The sequence below is a fragment of the Calidris pugnax genome, unplaced genomic scaffold (genome assembly GCF_001431845.1).
Source record: "Calidris pugnax isolate Ruff unplaced genomic scaffold, ASM143184v1 scaffold103, whole genome shotgun sequence".
Lineage (NCBI taxonomy): Eukaryota > Metazoa > Chordata > Aves > Charadriiformes > Scolopacidae > Calidris > Calidris pugnax.
In genome coordinates this window covers 4,199,406-4,211,576 of record NW_015090990.1, presented here as the reverse complement: position 1 = coordinate 4,211,576, position 12,171 = coordinate 4,199,406, and the positions used below count along the sequence as shown (strand labels likewise).

General features: G+C 39.3%; 1 protein-coding gene across 2 annotated transcripts in view; it reads left to right on the top strand.

The window, feature by feature from the left end:
* Positions 1-2,681: 2,681 nt before the first annotated feature.
* Positions 2,682-12,171, top strand: part of RBMS1 (RNA binding motif, single stranded interacting protein 1) — a 160,207-nt gene continuing 150,717 nt past the window's right edge. For both annotated transcript variants that reach the window (XM_014954476.1, XM_014954475.1), the window contains exon 1: positions 2,682-2,741. In XM_014954476.1, the coding sequence (XP_014809962.1) occupies positions 2,697-2,741 (45 nt within the window). In that variant the 5' untranslated portion in view covers positions 2,682-2,696. The remainder of the gene's footprint in view (positions 2,742-12,171) is intronic.

The window sequence follows — 12,171 nt, the reverse complement described above, 5'->3', positions numbered from 1 at the left end:
AAACTCCGGAACTGAGAGCAAAGAAGACTGATGGTATTCTTGCTGGAGGAGGGAGTCATTACAGCAAGACAGGAGAATATAATAGCAAAGTGACACAGAGGAAAAAAAAATAACTTTTCCCATCCTGTGTGGGCTAGGTGCATAAATTAGAAGCCTGCGGCTTACTGGGATCCTGTGTTCTTTCTTGACGGTAGTCGGTCTATTCCCAGAGGGATGGAGTCCCAAGTCTATTACATCAGCTTCCTCTTTATGAGTAAACTCTTTACAAGTTGTCTGCTTAGGGAGCTTTTCTACTGGAAAGTGGTACCTTATTCACTTACCTTTTTCGTAAATTAGAAGCATCTATATTTTTAAGACCTGAAGAACCTTAGCATAGGTCACCCCATATCTCTGATCCCTCAATGATTTACACTAACCTAATAGGAATGGGGTCAAGGGAAAGAATCAGATATGAGGAGATAAACAGGGGAAGGGATAGCAGCATACAAACAGTTGTGGAAGTAAAAATAATTGTGTGACTATCACACCTATGAAAAGAACTATTCATAAGCATTGAATCATCAGACATAAGCCAAAGCCAAATGACCTACCAGTGTCAAAAGATGTGTAATGCTTACTTTTTAGTAATAAAATAAATGTTCCTCATGAGAAGATATGATTCTTCCTAAGCAATGTTCTCAGCTTCCTGAATGTGCGAAGTGAAGGAAAAATCGAGACATAAAAATTGACTTCTGGATTTGAATCATGCCCCAATGGAATGGTAGACTGAAGAAAGGTCTACCATTAGATTACCAAGGTCTTGTCTGTTAGCAATTATATGAGCAACTGTGAGTGAAGCCAAGTCTTATCTTTTCCTTTGATAAGCTGAAGAGGCTGAGCTCCAACATGAAGTCAAATAACAGCATTCTTCATGTAAACGTGTAATCCCTTGTCATTTTAACTCCTCTCTGGTTTGAAAAAAGGCTCCTCCCTGTTTGGAGGCTTTTCAAATCCATGGTCTTAGACCAAACCCCCTTCTCGGAGTATTTATGCCTACAAGAATACCCATACACACACACACACAAATGTGCTCTCATGCTCCCACCTGAATTGGTGCGTATATACATTTTGCAGAAGGACTCTGTATTGAACATGTGCTATTTTAGGAGAATCTCCACCTCTAGTATCCTATTGAGAGATTAATTTAAGTCTTTGTCTTACTATATCCTGCTAAGAATGTCCTATAACTGAAAAGAAAGAAAAAATGGTGTTTAGAAATTTTTAAAAAAATCAAAATAATAAAGCAGCCTATCCATTGATTTTTAGAATCTATATTTTAAAAAGAGATCTTTTTTCCCAATTTTTTCACTTTTTGGCAGAACCTTGGGGGGTGACAAGAATCTGTGCATCATACTAAAAACTTAAAGCCCTGTTTAAAAGCTTGTATAAATATATTATAAGACATATGATGAATTTGCATTAGTCCTGTTAAATACTCATGTAAATATATTATTAACAATGATTCATTTAAGTTACTTTAATTATTCACTTTTTCAGTTCTCTTAGATTAATTTTACTTCCTTTGTGGGTGTTCTGAATACCTAATTACATTCTGAGATGGGGAATATGTTCAGAGCTTGTCAGAACACACACAATCAATAGTCAAAGAAACTTCTGAAATGTATGACATTCAGTAACAGTGATTAAAACAAATAATATGAAACAAAAATATGAAATGGTAGAAAGGCTGAATAGGAATAAAATGTATCAGTTACTTTTCAACATGGTATGCTCCCTTTCTCTCTTTAAATACAGACAAGAAAAAAAAGGAACAAAATGTATTTTATTTAACGTTCAGAGAAGATGTTGTAACAAGCTTTAATTTATTATTAATATAACCGTCATCATGGTGGTATGTGGAAAGGCCAAAATCTGGAAGAGCTTACAGAAAATGCTAAATAATGGAGTTGATAATGAGACAGTACTGTGAGATGGAGTTGATAATGTGCAGTACTGTGAGATCTCCTGCAAGGTACTATGCACCTCCGGTGGGAGAGGGTCTCCCTCAGTATGAATCCATCCGGAGCGAGGAGCACGCAGCACTTTGCAGCATCAGACGTTTCAGATATCGAAACTGGAATGGAAATTGCTGAGCTGGTGTTTCTCTGGGTGTATTGACGACGCCATCACTTGGGAGAGGGCTTTTGCCGTTCACTAGTTTCCTGAATTTCTCCAATCAGATTTCCTGTATTTGGATATATATTTGTATTTGATATATATATTGATATAGATATGTATTGTATTGATATAAATGTGTATCGCATTTCATCTGTGCATTTATGATCTATTTATATTTACATATAAATATATGTTTATATATTTCAATCAAGTTTCCTGCGTTTCTTCAATCCGGATGACACGCCTTTTGACACGGGGAACATCTGGACCATCCCTCTGGAACCGGAGTGACCGAGTCCCGCGGCTCACCCGCTCCCGCGCGGCGGCGACAGCGCGGCGCAGCACCAGGTGGCACTGTCCCCCGCCGCCCGCCCGGCCCCGCCGCCTCCGCCGCACCACGGCGCCGCCGGGGCTACCGGCCGCCCCGGGGGGGCTTCTGCCGGGGCAGCTCGGCCTGACACCGGGGAAGGGGAGTCCTCCCGGCTCCACCCGTGATGACACGTCTTTAAGCTCGCTGAATTGGCTCGTATCGGCTGGGGATGGCCAGGGCGCTGCGGAACACACACTGCTTTTCTGCACAGAAGGTATGGAACTGGCCGAGCTGGCCAAGCAGCGGGCTCCGCTCTCTTCCCTCACTAGAGGCAATTCCGGAAGGTGATTTTTTTTTCGAAGAATCAGGAACTGGTACTTGTCTGAGATTCCTGGGGAAAAAAAAAAAATAAAAAAAAAAAATAAAAAAAATTATATATATGTATATGTAGTCTGCATGCAGCTTTGTTAAATCACTGCCTGGCAAAGCTGACCCGTACGCAGAACTGGATGCTGGTTTTTCAAAAATTCAGTGTTACAGTTGTTGTCACTCATGTCCTTTAGGTTATGTAGGGTTGTAAATAGACTAGAAATTACAATAAACTAAAACTTTAAAAACTTTGTGAATTCCTAGCACATTCAATCAGCCAGTATGAAAATATGAAAATCCCAAATTATAAATCCTAAAGATGATTGCAAGGTTTAGAAAAGACTTGCTAGGCTCTAAGTCCTCGGAGGAAAAGTTATTAACATTCTTCATTGCTAGGGATGTGTTGATTACAGCTCAGACTTTGGCTTGTTTATTTACAGTTTTTAGGTCCCCTAGGAACATATGTTTGGAGGTTTGATGTCTTTGTGCCTCCCCTAGTGAAAATGGAAGCAACAGTGCTTTATAAACATCAAATTATACAAAAATTAATAAAAATTCATAAAATGATGCAATAAATACTGCTAGCATCTGATAGAAATACTATCCCATGATCACTGAGTACATTCTTCAGTTTCTCAGTGGATTAAAACCCCAGAGACTGAATTAGAAATGCAATATTTTTATTTGGATAACTTTCTAGCAAAATAAATACACATTGGTTTATAAAGAGTTGTTGTGAAACAGAAGATCTGGAAAGAATTTTCAATGCTAAGAACATTTTGGTGTATATCTGAAACACTTTTTTGGTATCACAATGCTTCTGATGCATGAAATCTTAAGGAAGGGAAAAACTTCGGTAAGATGGGACTGATAGTTTTAGAAACAAAAAAGATACAAAGTGGTTAAATATATCTGTGAGAATTCAAAGCTTTTATTGGTGCATTCTCTCATTTATGTTAGGAACAACAAAAAAATACTAAGCTGATCAAAACCTGGAGAGCAACTTTGGCATCAGAAAATCCAAAATTATTTATGCTTTATTTATTTTTTATATTTTTATTTTATGTTGTTTGCAACAAAGTTTATGTCATCTATAGTCTTGTACAAGTCATAGTGTAGTTCCCCCACCTCTCAATTTCATGTCTGTGAACGAGCTCAAAAAACAGGTTCAAAAAGTGTTGTGAAGATGAATCGAAAAATATTATGACATTATTACAGCACAGTAAAAGTACAGGAGATAAACATCCTAAATGTTTCTAATTAAATAAAAAAGGGTTTGTCATCTTAGCCCCGCTAGCATATAAATTGGCATGTCTTGAAACAGCACAAAATGGGTCCAGAAGGATCTCAATGTACCAGATTGACCCTTTTCCACAGCCAATTTTCAGAACTAAGAAAAAAACTTTTTAATCCCTTAAGAAATAGACAATAACTGGGACATCTAGCTGAGCCTTGCTCTTAGTTCCATGAATTCATATCAGCATTAGCGTTACTGTCTGTGCCGAGCAGAGAGAAAGAAGTTGCTCAACATTGCTTTGTCAGCTTTGCACGACTTGAGAACTATTTTGGCGGGGAATGCTGGGGCTTCCACAGGAAGGTCATCAGCTAGAATAAATCACCCCAGCTCAACTGAGGATCTGGCATTTCATCTAGAAGACAGAAATGGATTCAAAGCCAAGGAGGAAACCTCCATTTTTACAGTAGATCAAGGGTGATGACACTTTAATGGCTTTTTGAATTATGCAGCAGAGACACAACACCTATTAGCTCTGAGGATGTATTGCACTGTAAGTGTTAATTTGCATGTACATAGGTCTGAGTGTCCAGCATTTACAAATAATTTGTGATAAAGCTAAACATGATAAATTGTGAATGAAGCTCAAACACATGAGCTAATTCAAAATGGCAAGTGTTGTAGCCCTTTGTGAGAAAGATGTTATCTCTGTGTAAAGAAAACAAAATAAAAATAGCATTGATAGGTATCTGTCAAGATATATCATTGAAGGGTTTGGTCCATATGGCAAAGGATTTTTAAAAATTTATTAAAATGCTTTATTCTCTGATTCCATTAAATTACTAATTTAAGCCATCAAAAATGTAGAACTTAATATTGTATACTTGATAACAGGTTGAGTTATTCATATACTTTCTTAAGGAAATAAGGCTCATGCAATTGTGTTGCCTACTCACCTTCTCCTTCTTCATCCCTTACGCCATTATAACTTTTGAAACCTTTGGGCAATTTCAATCAAAGGCGATGGTGGAGCAGAGGTGTCACAGACAGGATAGCCCGAAAAGTTGCATGCAAATCCGTAGCTGAGAAAAGGTGTGAAAGCTGGGGTTGTGCTTGACAGGCCAGCAGGTGGGGTTCAGCCTGGGCCATTTGGCCAGAGAGCAGCCCACTGGCCAGGCTGCATTTGAATGAAGCCAACTCACCCTTCTGTAGGACCTTGCAGAGGTGTGGGACAGCTGAAGGTATTGCTGTGGGTGATGGAAAGAGTAGGAGGAGTTTGAGACACTGGAAAGACTTGTTAGATATTTCATAAGCTGCAGAACTTTTCTAAAAAACAACTGTGTTTGGATTGGAAGGTTGACATTTCATAGTTGAGAATAGTTTTATTCCAAAAATAGGAAAATTTAAGGGCATTTAAGAATCGAAGCCTGAAGGACGTATCCTTCACCTTTTGTTCAGAACTTGCTTAACATATGCCTAAAGACAGTGCACTTTGCCCCTGAAGTCTGTACAAATAAGATGTCTGTTGCCCATGCTAATTAAACTTTGAATTTTTGTTTGCAAGGCAGGGAAAAAAAAAAGTTTGTTCTGAATTATCCACAAATATTTAAAATCAATGGTTTGAATTTGACCATAGCTGGTTGGTCAGGCTGGTAAAAAGACGTCCACAAGAATTCTTATTCCGCTGCAGCCAAAGCCAGCTGAGGTTGGTATTCTCCTTATTTGTTTGTGGAGAATGGGAAGGAATGGCAAATACTGCCCTGAAACTGAGATGAGAAAATTGAAAAGGAATGTCCTAATGAAAGAATTGTAGCTGGTCAATATTTTATAGAGGTACAATTATTCTCTTCCTTGTTCATCTGCTTGCACAGTGAAGACTGTATTGCTGGAGAGACTCCAGGGTGGTTAGGAACTGCATGGGTTGGAAGTTTCTGATAAATAATTTATGAATAGAAGTTGGATTCTTAATTACCTCCACCCTAGGATGAACATACTCCTGTAATACAGCTAATTTTTGCCATCTGTGAGAAGATGATGTAAATAAAATATACGTGTATGAAATAGACCTATTGAGCTGGACCAAGAGGAGGTGCCTCACAGCTTCTGTGATGAATGTTGAAAAAACCTGCAATTGCTGTTAGCATGCAGTCATCTTTATGACTGGGCATCTTAGAGTAAAGTAAACCAGAACATAGAGAACTCAGAAAATGTGGTGCTTATGTGGGAAAGGATTCTCTCACATGTCTCTTTCATGTCTAAACACGAATAAAAAGCTTGGTGATCAGTGTACCCAAATTCACGGTGGTATGTTTAGCTGCAAACACAGAAAGTGTTTTCAAACAAGTCCAGCTGCATCCTCTGCTGACGTCCATTGCCCATAGTGGGAGCATTGCCTGGTGCACGTGAAACTTCATGAGAGGGGAAGCCCAAATGCAGAAGTGTGTTAAATTCCTATATGTCAGTGCCAGTTAAATACTTCAGTTGGACAACCTTAGAATAGTGTATAGCCCTGTCGATTTTACAGCAGTGAATTACACTGAGTGCAGCTGTCGGGAGCAGCTGAGCCAGTGCAGGATACGGCTGAGCTGTAAGGATAAACAAGGGCACGCCACGTTCAGCAATGTGTCAGTGAAGCGTTGTTACACCAGGAGAGCTACTGTAAAAATACAGAATTGTAGTCGCTCTGTTGAAATAAATATTTCAGCATTTGCTGAAAGGGTTAATAGCCACTGAATCTAGAGAGTTGATTTAATTGATGAAAACAATCAAGTGCTTTTCATCTTGGTGGCCCATTAACAATGGCCGTTTATTTAGCCTTTGTGCTTAAGAGTGTGGCCTACTGCGACCTGAATTGAAGAGTCTTTCATTTGTGTGGCAAAGCAGTCAAGGCCGTATGATGGGGCTAAGGGTGGCACTACAACAAGGAGGGTTTGCAAGTAATTGGAACAGTGTGTGTTGGGGGTGAGGAGAAGAGCAAAGAAGTCAAGAGCTTAAACCGAGTTGCATTTCTGTACCGCTAACACACTATTTTGAGGGTTTAAAACAGATCATTGGTTTGTTTACATTTGTTTGTGAATTAGGATGCTTCTCTGCGTCCACAAGCGATGCATTACCCCCGCTCCTATTTATTGTAGTCCTTTTTTGTGGATCACACTAGGCAGGTTCCCAGGAAATGATTGTGGTGCCTTGCATCGCCTGCAGACTGACCACACAAGGCAGACAAAGAACAGAAGAGGGTGAAATGTTTGACACAGTTTGCAACTGGGGAAGTAAGGCACAGGGTAATTCAGCAACTTGCTCACCCTCTCGCCCACATCCTGTGGTAGATCTGGTATTGGACAAAGATCTCCCAAGACTCAAGATAGTATCTTAACCAGAAAAAAAAAATAAAAAAATCCCTGTTCAAATATTCTTTACTGTGTCAAAGTAATAACGATTTCAGCGTAAACATGTCTGTCTCTTTCAGCTTAAACCAGTGCAAAGACCCCAAGTGGCGTAAAGTACAGCAGTCTGTTTTGTTCCTTGATTGAGGTGGATTAAATACATTTCCCTCCTATTCTACATTGTATTTAACTTTTTCTGCCTTAGGGTAGAACTCCTAATGTCTAAATTATTCTGTAAAGCTTAAATGGGTTTTCTCTTCCAACACGCTTAGAGTCAGTGGATAACTATTGATTGGGTTTCATTGAGTTGCCCTAAAACTTCTCTGACATGGCAGCACATACAGTGCTTCTCAGGCATTTGCAACAACAGCCCAACTGTGTTTTCATCATAGTTTAATCAGTCCTGACCAGTTAGACTATAACTATGACAAGGAATTAATGTTAAAAAAAAAAAAAAGGCAAGCAGAATTTAATATTGTTCCATCCATAGTCAGTGAAATCTGACCATGGACAAAATTATGAATTACTCTTTTCTCTACTATTCACAAAGCCTATCTACATTTGTACTGGTGCACTGTGTAGGAAGTCAGCTGTTAAAAAAGAAAAAAAATCTTTTTGTTACTCTGTTGGGTATCTGCTAGCCTTCAGAACACAATTCAGTGTTTACCTTCTTTCTTAATCCTATACTTTGTGTGGTGCACAAATGAGGGAAGCAGGGAAGCATTTTTTACCTTGTGAGTATTTAGTTGGATGGTGGGAGATAGTACCGCCTGACAGCAAAAGCAGTTTCTATTTAAAAGTGTTTGCCCTTATTATGAACATAGAATAAGCAATTAAAACCAAACATTTCCATCAGTATGAAAAGTTAAGAAACTGGTCATTTGGTTTAAAGTTTCTTCTGCAATGCCACCCCCTTAGTATTGCACAACTTGCATTCATATTACTAAGTTGGCTGAATAATCAACATATTAAAAAGATACAAGCAGAGACTGACCTGAGTAGTGCTTAATTAAGATTTTTTTTCCTAAGAATTCTTTATTGATCCATTTTAAGACAGTAAGCACTTCCAATACCATTTTAAAAAATGAAAAAATTACTGCAATTGAGGTTCACGTAAATGATTCCAATGAAATAATTATATATTCTAACCACATTTTAATAAAAACTGAGCATCATTTGCAAATTCTCATTAATCATCAGTGGGATCACTGCACTGTAAAAGCTTTAGTATTAAGTTGCAGGCTTATTTTTTAAATTTAGTGGCAAATATTGAGCTTCTCAATATTTGTCTCAATATCAGTTTTGAGCTTCTCCAATGTCAGCTTTGCTAAATAAATTAGAGCAGATATTTCAATGGAAGTAGATCTTTAATTAGAAAATATTCTGGTTGAAAATGGAACCAAATTGGTTTCAAGCTTACATGAACAGTAACACATGTTTGAGGATGAGATTAAGCTTTAGAGCAAAAGACCTTGTTTGGGAAAGTTCTAAGTCTCTGCAAGGAGAGACTGGGAAGGAACTTGGAGATCAGCTTTAGCTGTTAGAGTTGTAATCAAATACTTTCTTAGCCAGATTTCTTCTTTCATCACTTTCAGGAGCCGTTGTGGCAGAGTGCATTGCTGCTCCTCTCACTGGCAGCCATCAGCCATTCTCAGTAACTTGACACAACTAAACTGGAGACTGTTGCAGTTGTAAATGCTGGAATGATATAGGCTGCATTTCCCCTCTCCTCATTTCCTAGAGGTTTTTTTCTTCTGGATCCTTCTCTCCCCATTCATGATTGCACAACGTACTTGTGACAATCACAGTAGCTGTTTACATGAAGATGGATTCTAGGAAAATACTCTTCTATTTCTAGCTGCCTTCAGTACAACATGTGTTTTCTTTTAGATCTCATTCTTTCCTTCTCCTCAGGAAAATCCTCACAAAATCCCTCTATCAGCTACCAGTCTTTATTTTTTCTTTTTGCTTGTTCTGTTTTCCTCAGAAGAAAACTAAGTGTGCAAGCACCCATAACCTGTCAGCTTAAGAAAGGCCAGCACATTAGGTCTAGTTCAACCAAGAACTTAAGACCACAATTTGGCAGTTCTTAAAGCCATCTGTAACAGTATCATTACGTATCTAGGCTGTAGCAACACATTTCCCCATGAAGCTGTGGAACTTAATTTCTATTCTCCTCTGACCATGCACCACTATGGAGCCGTATTACCTTGCAGTCTTCAGATAAAGTGCAGCCTGTGTGCTTTTTCCACTGCGTAAACACCAGTACTGTCCACAGAAGGCAGCTGATTTTGGCCATGTCCATTTCAGCTTTTCCAGATGCACATTCTTAACCCACTTAAATACCTGATATTTCTGTTCTGCTCAACTTTTCTCTAACTTTAATCTTTGTCCCTCCCACAGAAAGTTGCCATCGTGGACATAAAAATATTACCCACTCAAATGCTTTTTGTGGTTGTCTTTTTCTGCATAGTCATTCTAGCAGTGTGTTAACAAAAAAAAAAAACACCAAACAAAAACTAACAACAAACAAAACCCAACCAAAACCAACCAAACAAAGACAAAACAAACAAAAAAAACCCCCCAAAACAATCCAAACAAAAACCCCCAAAGGAGCCGTTGTGGCAGAGTGCATTGCTGCTCCTCTCACTGGCAGCCATCAGCCATTCTCAGTAACTTGACACAACTAAACTGGAGACTGTTGCAGTTGTAAATGCTGGAATGATATAGGCTGCATTTCCCCTCTCCTCATTTCCTAGAGGTTTTTTTCTTCTGGATCCTTCTCTCCCCATTCATGATTGCACAACGTACTTGTGACAATCACAGTAGCTGTTTACATGAAGATGGATTCTAGGAAAATACTCTTCTATTTCTAGCTGCCTTCAGTACAACATGTGTTTTCTTTTAGATCTCATTCTTCCCTTCTCCTCAGGAAAATCCTCACAAAATCCCTCTATCAGCTACCAGTCTTTATTTTTTCTTTTTGCTTGTTCTGTTTTCCTCAGAAGAAAACTAAGTGTGCAAGCACCCATAACCTGTCAGCTTAAGAAAGGCCAGCACATTAGGTCTAGTTCAACCAAGAACTTAAGACCACAATTTGGCAGTTCTTAAAGCCATCTGTAACAGTATCATTACGTATCTAGGCTGTAGCAACACATTTCCCCATGAAGCTGTGGAACTTAATTTCTATTCTCCTCTGACCATGCACCACTATGGAGCCGTATTACCTTGCAGTCTTCAGATAAAGTGCAGCCTGTGTGCTTTTTCCACTGCGTAAACACCAGTACTGTCCACAGAAGGCAGCTGATTTTGGCCATGTCCATTTCAGCTTTTCCAGATGCACATTCTTAACCCACTTAAATACCTGATATTTCTGTTCTGCTCAACTTTTCTCTAACTTTAATCTTTGTCCCTCCCACAGAAAGTTGCCATCGTGGACATAAAAATATTACCCACTCAAATGCTTTTTGTGGTTGTCTTTTTCTGCATAGTCATTCTAGCAGTGTGTTAAAAAAAAAAAAAAACACCAAACAAAAACTAACAACAAACAAAACCCAACCAAAACCAACCAAACAAAGACAAAACAAACAAAAAAAACCCCCCAAAACAATCCAAACAAAAACCCCCAAACCTAACCAAAACTCAAAAGCTCTCATTTCTCTTTCCTGGAGAAAAAAAGCCGTCTCCTAAAGATGCAACTAGGCTTTTAATCTGTGCGGAACATAAAGTTTATACAAATTTATTCCCTGGAAAAAACTTGTAAAGCAATCTTAATGGCCAGCCAGGAGAGCTGCAATGTCATTTGCGTAATTGTCCTCTGCTGAGCTGGAATTTGGAAGAATATCTCCAGTTACCTCTCATTGCTCAGCCTGCACCAGGGATTTTTGGCTGCACAAAGGCTGCCTTTGCTGGGGATGCTTGTAAACCCTTAAGTTTTTTAATCTTTCTTTCCAATATTATCACATTTTAGCTTGGCTGATGCTAATACACTCAGGAGTCTTGGTGGACCTTACATATATGTTTTATTAATAAAACAGTGCTGTGAAACAAAAATGATTGTGATTAGTGTGACAAAGAAATAGCATCTGCTTAATACTCTGAGGATCAGTTTATCTTTGGGTAGAAAGGAGACACATTTGTCACTGTGCTAAGCAGGTTTTTTTTACAAATATCAGTGGATTATAGTGTGGTACTGGTCCCCACTTTTCCTGTTTGGGAAATTACCTTTCAGAGAGAAAATATTCAAGTGAAAAAAAATGTATAACTACTATCGACTAGAACAGGAATGTTTCCTGTTTGAGAATGAAGTGTACGCAGCACCGCTGGTGAAAGTACAAATTTCAGCATGTACGACGGGCCAGAGGGAGAATTTGGTCTGGTTTTATGGTTGCTGTTCTGTAAACTGATTTTAGCACTGCAGTCCCTTCTGCTCCAAGCAGATAAATGGCCCCTCTACCGCCAGGCGGAACCGGAGCCAAATGTAGTTTTCCAAAATTGTCTCCGATTCTCCCCGAAAGCCCGCGCCCTGCACCACTGCTCGCCAACGAGATGCACAAAGAGCAAGGGCGATAACAAAGCACCACCCGGCTAATTAGGTCAGAGCCGAGCCGTGTGCGGATGCGACCACTGCAGCCCTCCTCCTCCGGAACGCGGAAACCCCCCGCTCCTCTCCTCTCCCCTTCGGCCGAGGGGCTCCGCTCGCTGCCCGCCGCGGACTA